Source organism: Ascaphus truei, chromosome 5 (assembly GCF_040206685.1).
Source record: "Ascaphus truei isolate aAscTru1 chromosome 5, aAscTru1.hap1, whole genome shotgun sequence".
In the NCBI taxonomy this organism is placed as follows: domain Eukaryota; kingdom Metazoa; phylum Chordata; class Amphibia; order Anura; family Ascaphidae; genus Ascaphus; species Ascaphus truei.
Window position 1 is genome coordinate 116,167,536 of NC_134487.1, and position 19,528 is coordinate 116,187,063.

General features: G+C 38.8%; 1 protein-coding gene and 1 long non-coding RNA gene across 2 annotated transcripts in view; one reads left to right on the forward strand and one right to left on the reverse strand.

Moving 5' to 3' along the window:
• The first annotated feature begins 408 nt into the window (after positions 1 to 408).
• On the forward strand, positions 409 to 6,545 carry LOC142495267 (uncharacterized). The gene is made up of 3 exons (XR_012801706.1): positions 409 to 562; positions 3,742 to 3,811; positions 6,040 to 6,545. It is a non-coding gene; the product is annotated as an uncharacterized LOC142495267 (long non-coding RNA).
• METTL25 (methyltransferase like 25) overlaps positions 485 to 19,528 on the reverse strand; it is a 249,606-nt gene continuing 230,562 nt past the window's right edge. The window contains exons 11-13 of the mRNA XM_075600496.1: positions 10,746 to 10,820; positions 6,028 to 6,099; positions 485 to 2,996 (exon numbers count right to left, since the gene is read on the reverse strand). Of these exons, the coding sequence (XP_075456611.1) occupies positions 2,907 to 2,996; positions 6,028 to 6,099; positions 10,746 to 10,820 (237 nt within the window). The 3' untranslated portion in view covers positions 485 to 2,906. The remainder of the gene's footprint in view (positions 2,997 to 6,027; positions 6,100 to 10,745; positions 10,821 to 19,528) is intronic.

Genomic DNA, 19,528 nt, shown 5'->3' on the forward strand with positions numbered 1-19,528 from the left:
GTTTGATACATCTATATGACTCCTTCCAACTGTGCTGCCAAAGAGACATATGAGGGTTCAAAAGCTATGTACTGTACACTATAATTTTGTCTATAAAGAACTCTAATATTGGTCCATTAATAGGTTATCACAACAAACACCAAACACTCTTTGATAAAGCACACAAGTGCGCAAATCGCGTTAGAGGTCCCTGCATCTCTATTTTAAATGTTGCTGACAGCCAAAGAAATATATTTCCTCATTTTTCCTCTCAGGCAGTGCACCTCTACATCCTGTCCCCCACAGCAGATCTTCCGATATTCTACACCAAATCTAATGTGGAAACGCTGCTTGTTTCTGTCTTGCTTACTTGATTTTGTACAAAGGCAATATTGCCTTAATAGACTGACCAATATCATAAATAAATACAGGAGAAAAGTTTGTTTAACAAAGTGCAACCAAGCAGAGTGCAAAAGATTTGATATATTTTTAAGGAGAACCGGAAAGTTCCCTGAACACAATTGCTTGGAGTCCCTCGATGGAGCACATCAATGGCTCCACACATTACTCACACGCATTTGAGGTAATATGATATCATGTGGAATACATCAGTTTGTGATATGATTTGTCATTTAATGAGAAATGTAAGTGGGGCACAAACTCATAACTGGACATTTGCACCTGTATAAATGAATGTTGCAGTTTTATTTAACACAGAAAATATGTAGGACATGTCACACTTTAGGCTTATGGAAAAGTGCCAACGTTTCCCTCCGTACATACTAAAGCAGGGAAAATGCGAGGTATATTTTGAATTTAAATAGTTCACACCATTACCAAGGCAACAACAATCTATATCGTACACTGCATATTTCAGTTAGACTATGGGAAAGTTTATGCCAGACTATTAAAAATGTATATAAAGTCAGATTAAATAACAGGGCAACAATTAGATGCATCTTATAACATTCCAGTGTTGCAGGAGGGAGGACCTATTATAAAGCTTGATAAAGTATGATAAAGATTTGGAAATGCAGAGGAATTTTGTTAAGAATTACCAAATGATATGGGACACGTATGAGTTCAAAAAACATATCTGCTACAGAGGTAGAAGATTTTTAATAAAGACAAATATGCCTCGGCTGACAATTTAAAAATAAATGTATTGCACATGTGTCAATCTTTCAAACAGTGAGTGCCATTTCCTTGAAGTTTTTACGATTTTCTATTGGTTTCTTGTATTTCACTTTGACGGGCTACGGGAAGTACTAACAAACTCTAGGCATTCCTCCTATCTTGATTCATCATTAGTCTTGGGAAATAAAAAGTAATGATATGTGTAAAAATATATACATTCCTAAATAACTACATGAGTTTATAACAATATAAAACAGCGAGCAGCAGGATGGGGGTTTATCTGCACTTATGTGTAGAAGCACAACCCGTCACGAGAAAATACCACTGATAAAACAAATGCAGGGAAAACAGCCACAAAATATATGTATACAGAACACATACAATATGATACAGTCTCTATAAGAAATGTATAACCTATTATGTGTTGGATCTTCTTTACTTGGAACCTTTAGCACAGTTTTATTACCTCTTAATGGCACCATTTTTGCTTTGATACAGACCTCTTAACGCAGTAGTCTGCACTGATTACTTACTTTAATAGATCTGTCCATGCCCTTTACGAAGCTGGTTTTATTTTTAAATATGATGCTTCGTTCAGACTTTTGAAATATTAAGTGCCCGGGAGACTAAAATGAAGTTCCTCCCAGAGCCTATTGCAGTCTAAAGCATTAACCTCAGATGCTATAGAGTAAGAAAATCATGTTCTGTAACACTGAAAAAAATATATTTTTTTTTAAGTAAGAGCAGGACATGTTCAGGGGGGCAAGATACTAACATTATACGAGTTAAACTCAAATAGGCTTCTTGGAGAGGATTGCTTTAAAGCCAAAAAGCTAACCAAACTCACAGTTAATATCTATAGTAGAACACTTCACATAGTGGGAATTTATACACAAACAGTTCTGCTCTGTTACAAGTGTTATATACAGTATGACACTGCTCAATAAAAGTCATTACCAATCTGAGTTCACTTTTCAAACAAAATAACATAATATAATGCAAATTAAATTAGAATATTAGAGTGTCACATAATGCTGAATAGAACCATACACCTCTCTAAATCCAACTAGTTATTAAGAAGCCCACACCATCTATGAAGAGTGCCGCTGTCTTGTTCCTGCAACTAATCAATAATGATTAATTCTTAATACATTTTTGGCTCACTGGACAAGAAGTTATGAGAGGACATCCAAGTTGGAAAATCAGTCAACATAAAAAAAACAATCCAATATCTCTGGAATCTATGTTTCTTCCAGCATCGTACTTAAATAGTAAATCTCTACATTGGTGAATGTCTGTCTATTGGGGAATGTGTTAGGTAGCATTGCTGCATCTATTTTCACAAGCATTACATAAAATCAAATGTCTTATTACAGAAATATCATTGTTTCAATAGGTAACAGTTTTTTTGTTATGTGATCTGTTGGGTACATTCTTTATATGTCTGCACACAGGAGAATATACATATACAGATGTAGAAGCCGTTATGGAGATGTTCAGATATACTGTATTGTGTTATGGATTTCCCGCCAAAACGTATTGTCGGGGACAATAATGGCTGCTACATCTGTATATGGCACAACGAAAAGAGCAAGGGGATTAAATACACGTAAAGCAGTCATTTGCAAATATTTACTTATAAATAATTGAATTTATGTTAAAGCCATGATGGAACCATCATTAAATGTGTAACAAAAGCAGTATGCAGCTCTGATGTAGTAATTATTCAAGAGGTGCTCTAAGAGCTTCCAGGAAACATTACAAAATCATTCATTTGGCACATAAAACAATTAGGGTTTTTTCATTGAAACCACTGCATAACAGCGTGGGGATTTCACTGGATCAAACAACTTCACCAGTCCAGACCATGCTATGGTGTCCTAGAAAAAAAGATATGTATGATTAGTTAAGAGGTATCACAATAAGACAAACTAGCACACGGTACACTGATACTAGCACACTGATAACTGCTTTAAATATACAAAGCAGTTTTCAGAAAATCTTCAGGGAAATCAAAGGGCCAGTATTTTAAGGGTCCCCACAAAAATGTTTTTGAATCAAAACAGAAAACCAGGGAACTTAAACTAAAACATATTATTTGTATGAAAAATGAAAATGATAAGACAATTGACATGAAAATAGTTTTTCTCCACTTATAATGTAAATGGGAGTGAAGCTTTAAATACACAGATCTCAGACCATGCAGAATCTAAAAATCTGTGGTAAAAATTTAGCATATAGGTGTTTATATAAAAACAACAGTTTTGAACCTTAGGAAGCCAATGAAAGCGATCGTAATAATGACACTTTGAACCTACAAAGTAATTTCAGAATAAAAAAATGGTCAAATAGAAAAGCATGTAACAATTGAATCTAATTGTTAACTTTGTACAGCAAATAGAAATACTAGTTGTGAGCACATTCACGTCTCTGACAGGTATGCAACCCTACCTTCCCCCATTATCTCTTAGCATACAATGTTTCTACTGCAGCCAGGGATTCTGGGCAATGACATGCAAATGAGTACACAGTGTGTGACCTTTTAACTTTCCATGTTAACTTTGAAGTTCCAATATATGCAAGGAAAACATAAAATGTCTGCCCTTTTTCTATTACTATTAAAAGGGCGACCATCATTTAAGCTGGCACATGGAACAGCTTGGCGGTGCAGAATGTTATTGGAGACGTGGGAAGGGTAAGTGGCTTGGGTTACCTCTGTGTAGAAGTGCTAAAGAAAAATAATGTTAAGGTTTTAAACATAATGAGAAAAAGAAGAGGGTCAAATGCTTGTATAACTCTCGATGGCTCAAAAAGAAGTAGTGTAGTGATAAGAACATTGCCTCTGAAAGGGCTGAACTTGGTTGGAATCCCAGTCAGTTGACCTTGTGACCTTAGCCAAATCCCTTTTAGTCCTCTGTGCTTTAGGCACCAAAAAACGGATTGTTAGTTATACACGACAGGGAATTGTTGTGCGTGCAAAATTCAATGTACAGCACATTACAGTACATTGTCAGCGCTACAGTATATAGGAATAGTATTAATATGGTTACATAAGAACTAGTCCTTTTTTCATATTTAAAATACAGATAAGTACATTCCCTCATTTTCCTCTTTGTAGCGTCTCACAGTGCATCTGTATTATCCCAGGTGAGTACTCTAACTGTCCCTCCAATTGGTAGTAATTTAAATGTGCGGGAGATACTCTTTGCCAGTGTTGCTGTATTAAAGCAGGCCAACTTGCTGGGGAGACTGTGAGGAAATCATGTGTTTACTTGGTCACAATGAAGCTTAGTAAATCCATTATTGAATTCAATGAATGTTTAATGAAAAATATTAGTAAACATATCTAGACACTGATGGCCTTATTCATTAAACAGCCAATAGGAAGAAAAAAAAAATATATACACGGCCCTGAGGAAGGTCTCTCTGTGGGACCGAAACGTTGGCTTACGTGTATTTCATGTTGTGAATATAGACTTTTGGATTAACCCCGAGCGGTCTGCTGTCTCTTTACTGGTCTTTGGATTGGTTCGTATCATATTTACTCTCTATGGGACTAGCATCTGCTATTACTACATCTTCAATTACAGTGTGCTGACTGAATTTCATGTGTATATATATATATATATATATATATATATATATATATATATTTGTATCATGGCGGTGAAAATAAGTCTTGTGAGGGAACAGTCAATAGCAAGTTTTAATATTGTTGAAGATTTCCTTTGGTATTTTTTTCAAGATATCCCCCTCTAGGACTGACTCATTTTATCAGATATTGTTAGACATCTTTTGCGGCTTTGGTCAATGCAAAAAAGTGACTTCTAAAACAATGGGACAAAATGGTTATTAATACCTCATTTGCTTTCTATTTGCTTTGAAGGATAGTGATATAAATGTCTGATTACAAAAAAAACACCTGAGTTCTGATATGTAAAAAGGTTGAAGGATACATCCTGAGATAGATGCATGACAAAACCATAATTCCTGAAATCTTTTTTTCAGCCTGTATTTCAGAGCACAACAATAAGCTTGTAATAATGTGAAAACTAGGTCAAATAACTATTTGGTTGAGTGAAAGTAAATCAGTGCAGCATGGAGCATGGCTGATCTCCACTCTTGGAAATCACACAGATCTCTGATTTACATTGAGCTGGGAGCCAGGAAAATACATCATTATCTACATACTTCAAAATTGCTTTTTGTGTGTAAAAATACCATTTAGAACAAAATCAAACATTTATAGCAACATTTTGATTCCAAGTAGGGATTTGAAGGGAAGGTATTTCATCTGACACAATGTAACTGTTAAAATGTTTATAGTGGAAAAACGGGACTGTTCACATGAGTGTGTTTAATTTAAAAAGATTGCAAACATTTTTTTTCAGAGATCAAAGCAAAAGCTGCACAAACCACTTTTTTAAATTTCAACAAAACAGGCCAATATATTCGTAACTTGCTAATCTAATATAGGCTACTTTTAGCTCAGGGGCACACACTGATTCCCTTGAAATACAAATTAAGACTATTCGTTACATTAGGTGTCACCTATTAAAAGAACCGTGCATAATATTACAGACTTTGACAAGTTAAACAGATAACTTCATCAGTCCAGAAATGTAATTTTTTTTTGATTAAGCATGGTATCTACATATAGTTGCTATAAACATTACGCCTGGCATCTTGCAATTAGTCTTCAATTAAAATAACATTAAATTACTTATTAGACTTACCAAAAAGAACAACATGTGCTGGGCATATGTTTCAAGGCAAAATGCTTTTCTCTGCTTCAAATGATGTATATAATGAACCATGTTCTCTATGAAACTTTCCTTGCTCAGTATTTGTAAATGATCTCATCTAATGGAGGAACTTACTATGTGTCAAAAAATTAAACAGAAAACATACCTGTTCTTTCAGATAGCAGAGCCGGTCCAGAAGAATCAAGGCCTCAATACAAGGAGCCAGAATAACTTTGAGCTGAAATGAAGATTGATTAAGCATTAGGGAGGTTGAAAGGCAAATAATAAATGTACATATGAGGCTTGTTTTACTTCTCTGAAACGGTTTCAGATTGAGAATAATACTGTATATATTTCTAGTGTGGATAGAAAATGACCAGCCTTGGCTATAGGGTATGTCCTTATCTAGACAAAACATGCCAGCTGTACTACTTCCATAAATATCCAAATCAAGGAGCTTGCTATATTCCTTACATACCTAACCACAATGTGCCATATTAGTTTAATCCATCCTAGTGTGAGTTCAAGTCATTCAGGATCTCATAGATGCAGAAGGGAGAATCTACAACTGATTTAACACCATCGCTCACAAAATCTGATGTATTTATAATAGGACATCTAGCTGTATAACAAAATAGATATCAAATCAATTGATTATAGCATTTCCTCATGTCAGTATGAAAAGAACACTCACTCCTGACTTAAAGCAGCAAAACGTGATTTAAAAAAAAATTTTTTTTTTAAATAAATATATCAGTTCATGTATATGTAGAGGTATCTGTACCATGTTAGTTGAGCTTAATACTCAAAAACGAATTGACAATAATGTTCTGTGGCTAACTAAATGCTTTTAAATAAAAGCATTTAATTAGCCACAGAACTGTATCGTCTATTTGTTTATATTTGTTTATATATATATATATACTGTATATGGGTATAAATCGTCACATTTTAGCGTAAATTTTTATCTTTACAAAACCAATAGAACACAGGCCTCAGGTTCAGATTCATTTTAGACTTGCTGGTTCATTTGTGGAGACGAGACTGAAGAAATGGATCAACCATTTCCAGCAGCTGACCAGTGGAATAAGATTTAATCATATTTCCTATGAGTCACAGCTGTCTGGAAAACTAGAAGTGGGACTTATATTCCCCTACTCATGTCAAGCATTTAATCTGTATCTTTATGTATATAATTCTAGAGAGAAGGAACAAAATAATTGGATGGAAACAAGTGTGTATTTTGAGAGTTGCACAAAAATGTTATTAACTAAATACAATAACATATGGCTTAGCTGTTTAAAAGACATCATATACAAACCATGTCTTCACTGATATTAGACAGTTAGAAAATTATACTGTACACTTGAGAAACAAGGTCTCCTAATTCCATTCTGGGGCATGTACTGTATAATGTCAAAACCAATCACTTCTCCTTATAATGCAACTAGTTACAGTTATACAGTTTTAGACTTTTATGGGCATGACATAAAATGACTAATGCGCACAGGTTTTGAATGTTAAAAATAAAATAAAGATTTCTCATTTAGCCATGAGGTATGTGAGACATTTGTGTTGAAACTCAGTTATAATAATTACAGTATTGCAAGGAAAATGTGTGTAGCAAGCAAAATCTGAAATCCAAATCTTTGTTCACTTAAGTGTTGTACAGCAACATTCTTTATTATTTTCTCTTTGTTAAATGAGTGTTTTGTGTCTTACTACATAATAAAAGTTTTGTTGAGTTCCCATGTCAAAAACTGTTCAAATCCACTAATTGTGCCTTAAAATGCACATAAGACCTAAAAACACTGGAGAAAGGTTATTACCTAAAGTATAATTCCAGAATGTTTTTCTGTTTTTTTAATCAAGATATTTTGCTTACTTATTCAAACCTGTTTACCTATTATAACACATACATTTAATTTGTTTTATTTAATGCAATTTAGATTAATGGTGAAATACGTAGATAAAGACCTCCAGGGAACCTCCAAGAGATGTGAGACCCTGTAGAGGGGCGCTCATTGGATCCACAGGTAGCTGTTACCGAACGGACTGAAAGTGAGTCCGGCCTCTTGCAAAATTGGTGCTCTGAAAGTGCTGCTTCCGCATCAGCTGACGTGGCGTCCATAACGTCCCTACGCATTTCGTCATGAACATGACTTCATCAGAACGCGACCCCTGATGAAGTCATGTTCATGACGAAACGCATAGGGACGTTACGGATGAAACATCAGCTGACGCAGGAGTAGTAACTTTATGAGAGGTCGGTTTCACTTTAAGTCCGTTCGGTGGAAGCTACAGTACCTATGGATCCAGTGAGCGGCCCCTTTACAGTGACTCACATCTCTTGGAGGTTCCCTGGAGGTCTTCACAACGGGTCAGTCATCCGCTGCTGACACCTTCCAGCTAACATTGATCCCACGTGCTGGGCTTCTGTTTATATCTAACATGCGATTATAAGCTCAACCATTGTGAGTGCAAGTCTTAGAGGCTTTTTAATTTTTATTAAACTGTTTAACTATCAAGTTACACAATGCAGCTTGCCTTCTTGTTGTTTTCCGTTTTTTCTTTGTGATGTGGTTCATCACTAATTGACGTTGCAATTTAACTCCATGTATTTACAAATGTATTGACATTTATTTATTTACAATATGGCGTGATTATATTATTGTTAGTTACTTTATGCACTATTGCACTTTCATTCTTCGCCATTAGTTATCATTCTATTCATTATATTAATGACATGTTACTAATTTATTTAATCACATATACTGTAGGTTTAACGCTACTGTGTGTGTGTGTATGTGTACATATATATATATATATATATATATATATATATATATATTTATATATATATATATATTTTTTTTTCTTTCACAAAAATGCAAATTATCTTACTGTGTCTTGATACATGGTCAACATAATTTTGTATTAATAATATAACAAATACAAGTCATGGTATTTCTATGGAACACGATGGAGCAACCAGACCAATCCAAATATTAATTAAGTCCCCTCTACTTCAACATCCAAGGCTACGGTTCGGTGTCAGCGCTACACGTGCGCATGCAAGGCTGGTGGTGCGTGCAGCTCTGTTCCCTGGTCTTTGCAGAGCTGCAGGGGGAAACATAAAGAGGCGTGGCGGGGGGTGCGGCCATAATGTAACCCAACAGGTTTGCCCTCATTGGCTGAACCGCCGGGGGGCGGGGCCAGTGCTCCGTCGCCAGTTCTGAAGACAGTTTACCTGTCTTCAGAAAAATCTGGCCGCGCAGCGCGGTGGCCAAGGTAAGTAGCGGCCCCAGCCCTATTGAGGGGCGGTTCTTGTCCCTGCACCGCACACCTAAGCGCGCTGCAGTAGGCTGTGGGGACCTAGCCCAAGGTGTGCCATGTGATCACTACAGGAACCGTCACATGAGGAAGTGCCGGAGGTCTGGTGGCACTCTGGTGCTGCGGGACCCCCGGTACTGTAAAGGTTAACAGTTCGCTCAGCTTTTTGTTTCAGGTGTTTCATAGGGATATCATCCTTTTCGTAAAGGTAAAATGTTCCTAGTATATTGCATACAGCAGCTGAGATCTGAAAGGTAGCCAAATGAAAGAGACACCTCAGGTTCTATTGCCTAACAAGTGGCTTAACATGCAGTAAAACCTATTAACTTTTACTTTCAAGGGAACAAAAGTACTCAAAATATTTCATGAAGTGGAAAACGGAGCCACAGGCACTACAGAGCAAAACTGACATCGTCATATGCCCCAAAAAGTCAAGCAAAAAAAAAAAATCAATGGACAGCTCTTGAAAGAAAAAACCCCAGAAATATCAAGCCACTGAATGTGTAAAAATATATATAAAGGTTAATTCATCATATCACAAACAATTATGTGTGTTTCGTCCTCACCATGGCACTTCATCAAGTATTACCAGGACTAAATACCAATGGCTCCCCAAAAGGAATCATCAATAAAAACAGCTTTATTCAAAAGAATAACTTATAAAAAAAATGCATCATTATTATGTTTAAACAGGCAAATAGCATTAATGTGCAATGGAGAAATTCTAACATAACTATACTCCTAACATCTTAAACATCCATTGTTCCCCCAACGGACCATCAATAAAAAAAAAAACCCAACGCTTCAGAGAAATGAATGAAAACATGAAAATACACAAGTGACAACCTGTGTACATTTACAAAACGCCTGAAAAGGACAAAGAGGTGGTAAAAAAACGAAATATGTATCTATTGTAAAAAGCTTAATACTTTACTGTACTTCTTTTCAGTAACTATTTTTCCTACCATATACACATTTTCAATGGTTTTTTATCGTGATACTAAATTACATTTTCAGTAGAGAGAGAATCTTATTTGGTTGTCATTCTCTGTGATTTCATATGCTTTCTGCTGCTTTACTGTTCCTTAATATTAGTTTTGTGAATACGTTCAATACAATTCTTTGTTGTTCAAAGAGTTCCCGGTGTTAAGCCTTATTCTGGGATGCAGATCAAAAGCTCATATTTTATTTTGCAGAATACACATTGCACATTGTCAGCATCCCTCTAACTGCAGTTAAGGGTCATGTAACATATGATATACTTTCTACGACACAAATTGGACTATTTAATGCTTTGTCTTCATCCGAAGATGATATTACATTTCTCCAAAGTAGCTGAAAGTTTGTCTCCTGGATACGGTTTATGTTTAACCACAGGATGTAGTCCCCAGTATATCTTCGAGCTGCAGTATCTTGATTTTTGAAGAATTTGAAATGTGTACTGATATTGTTAGCAATGAGGAAACATGCATACATTACATTGTGTGTGTGGTTCACTTCAGCTCCAGCAATAATAAAGATATGAACAGTGCAATAACTGTGGGGTATTACCATGGTAAATGCGTTCAGCTCATTCATTCGGGGTTTATAATTCTCATAGTAGTCCATTATTTGCTTGTCTGAAAGCTGAAAATGAAAACAAATATGAGATCAGGTACAGGAATAACTTCTTGCAGTGTAAGCTACTGATACAATCCCAGAAGTACTGTAAGAGACTTGTTAATTACCAGTTTGCCTCATTTTTCTTTTGCAGCTATGAGTCATAGTAAAGTGAAATGTGAATTTTGTGTTGCTGTCTTTGATCATTTTATTACTATAATAAAAATACCAGCACTCATGCAGCAAAAAAAATAGATTATATTGTGATATATTATTGCATTATTGTAAATCACTTTTACATGATGCATGCATTTAATAATAATACAAATAGTAGTAGGTAAAATGTGACTCATTCATGATGAATAACCCACCAAGACACACAACTAGCAAAGTATTTAGTAAAAACCATGGTAAATATTATGTAGGTACAAACATACAGGCCCATAATTACTAAGCAGTACTCTAGCATAAGACAAGGGAGCGCCCCACAGGGGGGGCAAGGGATTTTCTAAGGGGGGGGGGGGGCACGGTGGTTGCAGAGCCCCCACGCTCTTCCCCCAGGCATGTAAATTAAATGCTGGGGGAGGCGCGAGGCCTCTGCAACTTCCCTTACCTGCTCTCAGCCGGCTGTTTAGTGACGTGTCGCCATGACAACCCGGCATCAAAATGACGTCGCGGGGTCAAATGTCAATGCGTGTCGTGATTTCATATGTCGCGTGGAGACCGAGAGCAGGTAAGGAGGAGGAGCACAGACAGGGGGGCACAAACTGAAAAGTTTGCCCATCCCTGGCATAAGACACCTTCTGGCACCGAAAGACACTTTACACATGCACTTAGGGACCATCCCTGCTTAGTAAATATGGGGCACAGTATTACATGAAACAGTTTTACATCTGCATTTCACAAGTACAACGATGTAGCATTAACAAAACCTGATACAGTGTGTTTTGGCACACTGCTCTATTTGAGAACAGTTGTGTCCTACTGTAGGCTAGAATACTTTCTTACAGTACATTTGGTCCAGGATATTTCTGTAGACTTACGCACTTAAATAAATCCCTTCTGTTGTATTAGATCGACTTCTAATTTCATTTTTAATTGAACATCCTTGGGTTACTATATCAGGTTTTAGCACACAGACCCAGTAGTGCAAGATATTTGGCAAAACAATTATCAAACAGGAAAGTGTTAAGTGTTCCCAGCAGGAGACTGTGGCTGTATTTGGGACATTCCACTGACTGAAGGATTGATTCAGCGGCAGCCATTACGTGATCTCAGAGAGCAGGATATTTCACTGATCGATCACAAGACAACGGATCAATCGGCAGTTTAGGTAATTGGTTTTCATTAAAGGTAATCAAATTATCTAGTTTCCAGATCTAGTGGCTTTTCATGTGCACTAGTGAGTAACAGGGTATCCAGAAATTACCCGGACACGCCACCAGCGGATTGGAACACGGTGCCAGGTAATTTCCGTTCTGCTCTGCTCGCTCGGTCCTCCTTTTGGAGAACAGCAGGAGCAGAGCAGCAGAAGACTTACCTGCAGTCAGCGGCGGAGGGTGAGGAGGGCCACGGCGACATCCTGGTGACAGTGGGAGCAGCGGAAGACATCCTGGTGGCAGTGGGAGCAGCGGAAGACATACTGGTGGCAGTGGGAGGAGTGCAACTTCTGACTTCTGGTGCAGCTCCTCCCTGGCTGTCCAATAGTAACTGTAGGCTGTGAAGGATGTCTTCTCCAGCTCCCACCGGCTAAAGAATGATGCCATCTGCTGCCACCGCCACCAGGATGTCTTCTGCTGCTCCCACCACCACCAGGATGTTGCCGTGGTCCTCCTCACCTTCCGCCGCTGCTGGGTGCAGGTAAGCCAAAACTACCCGTCCGGTATCCGGTCACCTGGCAATTTTGTTTCCCGGGCACCATGTAAGCCTTTCCCAATTCCTCCTACTGACTCTCCCCAAGTCGCAAGCTAGTGCACACAGGACAAAACTTCAGCAAAGTATTTTGATACATATAGTAGGGGCAGGATAAAAATGTTCCAGTTTTGTTTTAAAAATGTGCCTTTATACATACATTCGGCTGTCTTTTACAATAAGAAATGTGGACTTTTCCCAAAAAAATTTTTTTAAGAAAACGAGCCCATGCAAACTATCAAATACATGTTTCTGTGCCCCTGAAACTACAAACTGTACATTAACGTTACAGTATGGCTGAAAGTATATGACTAATAGCAAAAGTACATGTTTATCTACAATAATATTTCTGGTGTGCAACTGCTGCCACAGTAATTGTGAGACAAAGGGACAACCCCTTTTGGAAATCAAACTGCCACAAATTCCTTCCTGCTTCTCAAACACCTATGCCCAACAAGATTAGAAATCCATACAATGTACACTTTTCTGTGAGCAATTTCCGCAGCAGCTCCAGCTGTAAAAATTCCTTGTCAGATTAAACTGGAATCTGGCACCACTGCTATGTGGATAGGATAATTTATATCTGAAATATAAACAGTTGTCCTTGGAGCATAGAATTTGATGCTGAACACATACTATGCTCTATTACACAGTTCTACGATAAAGGCTTTTCAGAGTGATTATTCCATTCATATTTCTTCTTTGTTTCTACTGTATTTTCTACAGCGGTGCGCAAACTGGGAGGCAGGAGAATTTATAGGGGAGCGCGGGCGGTTACAGAGGCCCCGCTCTCTTCCCCACAGAAATTAAATATTAAATGCCGGGGGAGGCGTGAGGCCTCTGTAACTCACTTACCTGCTGCCAGCTGGGTCAGCGTCAAATGATACCACAGGGTCATGAGACATCATGCGTCGCCATGGCAACGCGCGTCAAATGGCGCGGTGGGGTCACGTGACGTCACATAACCCACAACGTCATTTGACGCCAAGCCATTGGGAGAGGGGGTTGGGGGGGGTGTGAACACTGCGGCTTCCGGCAAGGGGCCGATGCTCAAGAAGTTTGCGTACCCCTGTTCTACACAACCAAAAACTTTGTGAAAGTGCAGACATGCAAAGGGTTTTTAAATGAAGGGCCCCTTGTTGTAAATATAAAGAAAACGTTTTTTGTTGTTAACGCCCAACCCTAGGCTGCAACAGGTGCGATAAACCGTACTAGCACCTGATGCATGTTCCCTTTAAAGTAACAATTTTGCGAATTTATACCGTGTTAATTGAACATGTTTCAATTTGCCCGCTGAATTGAAGCATATCAGATACTTATGTTTATTTGTTAGCCTGATTAATTTAATGTAATTAAAAGCGAGGCAATATATCACAAGAATGAGTTATGAAACACGACATTCTCATTAATGATTTCCTGAGCCCATGCCTGGGTTTCTAGTGACAGCTTTCTGCTTTACAAACACATACAGTATGCAAATATGACATTGTCCCAGATTTTGACCCATGAACTCTCCTTCTGCGCTTTTAATTTCCCCCGTTTTATTTTGTTATGCTTATAGTGTAAAATTTTAGTTATATGCTTCGATCCTTCATTCTTTCATTTAATTAAAAAACACTGTACTACTAAGGCTGTGCTTACAGTGCCGGCAACTTCGCCCGAAAACAAAAGCATTGCCGCCGGCGCATGCGCTTATAGTGCACGCGACGGCAACAAAGCGACGTCGCCGTCGCGAAAACTGGTAGCCGGCAAAATTTGATTTTTCAAGGGTTGTCGCGTCCCGTGACAACAATCAAATTGCCGAAATTACGCTACACCGCCACCCGGCGAAATATAACTTTCAACCGCCGTCAACGGCACTATAGGCACGGCCTAAGTACACTATTTAATCCCATATTATAGAACAAATACAAACTATTGCGATTTATAATTATTGGTAGACTATTACAGTTGTAATACTATAGTTGCCGATTTTCCCCTTATGAAGTGTTCTGCATATATTCCAGGAATCAACACCAAGACAGAAATGGTCACCTCTGCCTTCAGAAGCTGAAATTCGTCATTCAGAAGAAAAATGACAAATACACAGGAATTAAATAAAGCAGCGATCTCACTTATCTAGGGCTGTTATATACTGTGTGCGGCCATGCGCGCGCGCCTGTGTGAAGGCGCGTAACGCACACGTTTTGTGTCTATACTGTGCGCGAGTGTAAGGTACTGTGTGTGTGTGTGTGTGTGTGTGTATGTGTGTGTGTGTGTTTAAATGCGTTTTCAAATAAATAAATAAATCCTTTAATATTTTTTTTAATAACATTGTACACACACACACACACACACACACACACACACACACACACACACTTAAATTTTCAGCAGCACAATTTCTTTCTTTCTCTCATCTTCCCCGTCGGCCGGTTCCATGCTCCCTGCCGTGCGTGCGGCACCATTATAGAATGGCTGACTAACCTCAGCCAACATAAACTGCCGCGCACGCACGCACTATAGAACCGGCCTAACCGGTTTTCTACAGTATGCTATACGATTCAATCAAGAAGATTAATGACATAACAATTATATTGTGCTAAAGCGATACAGTATATTGCCCCTCTTCCGGTTGCAAAGATATTCTACTGTAATACAATACATTGTATGTAATGAAATTGCTCCTAAAAGTGTAATCAACAAATCAATTTGCTTGCCACAATATATTGTATTCTGGTTCTTAGCATGGTTAGGTCTGTAAAAGTGGTGAGATAAATGGACACATTGGGGGTAATGTGTAATTGTGGTAGAGATGGCAATGAAAAACAAATCTGAATTCTGTTGTATATCTCTGTAGACAGAACGCTGTAACATGGTAATGCGCTACATATTTTTTCCAGTAATGAGACGGCTGTCTTGTTTCTGTTATACGGTACAGCGCACTATTGTTGCATTATGTGGGCATTGGCTACTTTGGAAGTCATAAAAATGATTTGTATTTGCTTAGATAAGAACATCTGGATCAGGCCGATTCTCTTTGCCATCCTGTTGCTTTCTAACCTTATGATTAGACAGCATGTATTCAGCACATGATGTTACATTCTCTGCAACTCATTTCCGAAGCACCTTCACACACTGCAGCACTTCATTGCAAAATCATTCCATGGATACAGGATTTCTGGAATAGGAATGCACATCTAATAAGGGATAACCTAAAAGTCAACTCTGTTTTTGATGCATTTTCACCTGAATTGGAAAAAAACTGAATAAACTGTTATTCTGGGTATTGTTTGGAGTAAGCCAAATGTGAATCCTGCCAAATGTTGTACTCATATTTTTACATAATCCCTGTTACAACCACAAACATGTAATTTCCTTGAATAGAGTTTCATAAATCCCACACAGGGTAACGGCAGAAAATATCTTTATTTTCAGAAGGGGCTGGGTATTCCTAAATGATTGTTAAGGGTGTTTAAGAGCAGCGGTGCACAAACATTTTGAGCTGCGGCCCCCTTTCTGGGAGCTGTAGTGTTCGCACTCCCCCTCTCCCAATGTCTCCATGTCAAATGATGCCGCGGGGCATGTGACGTCACGTGACCCCATTGTGTCATTTGACGCGCGTTGCCATGGTGACGCGTCGCCCAAAAAAAGGCTTATAACGCGGATCCACTTATAATGCAGTCCTAGTGTGGCTCCTGAACATCTTCTACCTTTCTTTTCCCCGGCACCACTATGCAGGCTGAAGACGCAACCTAGCTCCTCAAGTGGTGCCGTGCGAATGACGTCAGCTGGGGTTGTAGGTTTTTTTATTTTAAACATCCAACTTTATTGATAACAGACACACACACACGGGGAGACACACACACGGCCCTGTCGCCCACACTCCTGTGTTGGGTCCCATGTGGGCTCTGCTCGGGTCAGATACCCTCCTCCCTGATCCTGCCCCCGGTGCCCCTCAGCAGGCAGCCGCGGGTGTAATGAGAAAGGAAATGTCCGAAGCCACTGCAGTGAAGGCAAGTATGGACCCAGGTAGAAAAGCAAGGCTTTGATGCACAAAAAGAACAGGAGGGTTACCGGGGAGCCGTTGTAACGGCTGAAGCGCCCACATTTACGTGGATTGTGATGCGGATGCAGACATCAGGGACTCTTTTGCTGATAATAGCAACTGGATCGGAGGACAGACTACAGAGATAAGGACCATACAAATAACCTCTGAGTCCCAATCGCTGAACCTGACAACAGTCTTCTTCGCACCCTCCCTCTCCATACATTATTTATTAACACTACATTGTGTATTAGCAATTCACCAGAGAGCAGGACAGCACCAGGACTACTAGCCGCAGGTGTAATGCTTGCAGTCGCCCATTACGTCCCGCTCCCCGGAGGAGACTGAATGACAAGAGTGGGTAGAAGCTAAAGCCATAGCCATGTGTGACTAGAGGAAGCGGAGACTCCGGGGAGAGAGCGGGAGGGAAGGAGGGGTAATATATATGCACATCAATGCAAACAGGCAAGTGTGCGCTAATTTAAATACATCAATGCAGGCAGTCATGTCCACGGTGTGATTTTTACCGGGTAAGTCCAGATCACGGCGGGCCATTTCCCCCCCCGCTATCCCCGTTATAACGCAGTCATATATAAATATATATATACTACCAAATTCTCTGGTCTATTTTTAAATCAATGAAGAATAATAATGTAGAGAATGTGTTTTTTTTATGGTACAGAAATTGCCATTTAACAACATGAATATATTGTCAGTGTATGGGACTGCGAGGGTCAGGCGGGCAGCGCGCGCACACAGAAACAGAGCCTGGCCTCTCTGATTTACACTACGTCCCTTGCGGACTCCTCCCCCACCTATCACACAACCACTTATTACTGAGTTTCTTCCCTGCTGGCTCCCCATTGGTCCCTGGTAGTATTTATGCTCAGTCAGCCCCTTGGTAGATGGCTGAGCATAAGACTTCTTTCAGTACGAAGTGCTTACTGCATCCCTGCCTCGCTACCTTGTCCTGTGTTTACCTCTAGTTCTGCATCTGACCATTGGCTTGTACCCGGACTCAGACTCTCTCTGCTCCTGACCACGGCAAGTACAACAATCTGCAACTCTCCAACCCCTGACCACGGCAAGTACCTACGACGATCCACAACGCTCTAACCCCGACCCGGCTATTGACTAAGTCCCTGCACTCCGGACGCACTCACGTGGCTGGAGGTCAGTTTTATCCAACCCCCACCTCGGCCTCGCGGTCTGTTTGTGGTGAGCACTCCGTTACAGTCAAGCATTAAAGATCATTATAATATTACTGATGAAATATTGTTACTCTTAAAATAACACACACATAACACCCCCCCCCCCCCGATAGAAGATAGGCAGGCACTCAAAGGCATCTTAAATCAAAGTGCCAAAGTTTTGTTTATAGAACTAATGATTCGAATCATATGAGAGACCTTTCTCAATAAGATCACTGAAGAGTGCCAGCTACCAATATTATATCTACATATATAATGTGTGTTGTATGTATTTGTTCCATGTGTTTTCTAGACCAAAGCTATGTACTGAGATCACATACAGTACAGGTGCAGGCAATAATGTGGTGTTATGTTATTTAAACTATCACGTACCCAGCAGGACTTAATAGAACACAATTCTAAAAGTCACAATTATTACAGAAGAGGGTTTGAAAAAATGATCTCATGCATGAAAAAGGTTAATTAACAAAAAAAAAAAATTGTATGTATTTATATAGGTGACCGAATATACAGTAGCAATCAAATTGAATAAAACTTGGCCAATAATGTTTGGCATTGCAAGTTTTGTTTGTACCCGTTCCTTTCTTTTTCTATCCCGATGCATTGTTTGTATGTACTGTAACACATTAACAAATACAATCAACAATAAACATATTTAAACTAAAAGTAATTTTGAGGTTTCAAGGTCACTTATTCAAATAAGTAAAAAGTGTGGACTAAAGAGATGTGTATGAGGGAATGATGGAACACGATCTGGTGTCCTATATTGGCTTTTCTTCTAATTTCCAAGTAGAATTAGTGAGTATGAGCTGTTTATTTTTTTTAAATGCACTGACAATAGATTAATAAATCACTGACAAACTGAACATGAAATGTTATGTCTTCTTCGTCTTCTTAAGACTCACATGTATCTAATCTATAGACAGTAGCCCAAATACTGTAGATAGTTACATAGTTACATAGTAGATGAGGTTGAAAAAAGACATACGTCCATCAAGTTCAACCTATGCTAAATTTAGACAACAGATACTTTATCCTATATCTATACTTCCTTATTGATTCAGAGGAAGACAAACAAAAAACCCCAGTGTCATATCATCCAATGATATCTCATAAGGGAAAAAATGCATTCCTTCCTGACTCCAAGAATTGGCAATCGGATTAGTCCCTGGATAACATTCTTCCCATGTTTGCTTATTTGGTATATCCCTGTATACCTTTCCTTTCTAAAAAGATGTCCAACCTTTTTTTGAACAAATCTATTGTATCTGCCATCACAGTCTTTAAGGGTAATGAATTCCACATTGTAACTGCCCTTACTATAAAGAATCCTTTCCTTTGTTGCTGGTGAAATTCACTTTCCTCCAACCTTAAGGGATGCCCCCGAGTCCTTTGTACTGTATTTGTTATGAAAAGTTATTTTGAAAGCTCCCTGTACTGTACCCGAATATATTTGTATATAGTTATCATATACCCTCTTAGACGCACACAGGAAAAAACCCTACAGGTGTCACCCTTGAAGAAGTCCGCCCTATCGGACGAAACGCATAGGGTTTTTTCCTGTGTGCTCAGACTTTGTGAAGCAG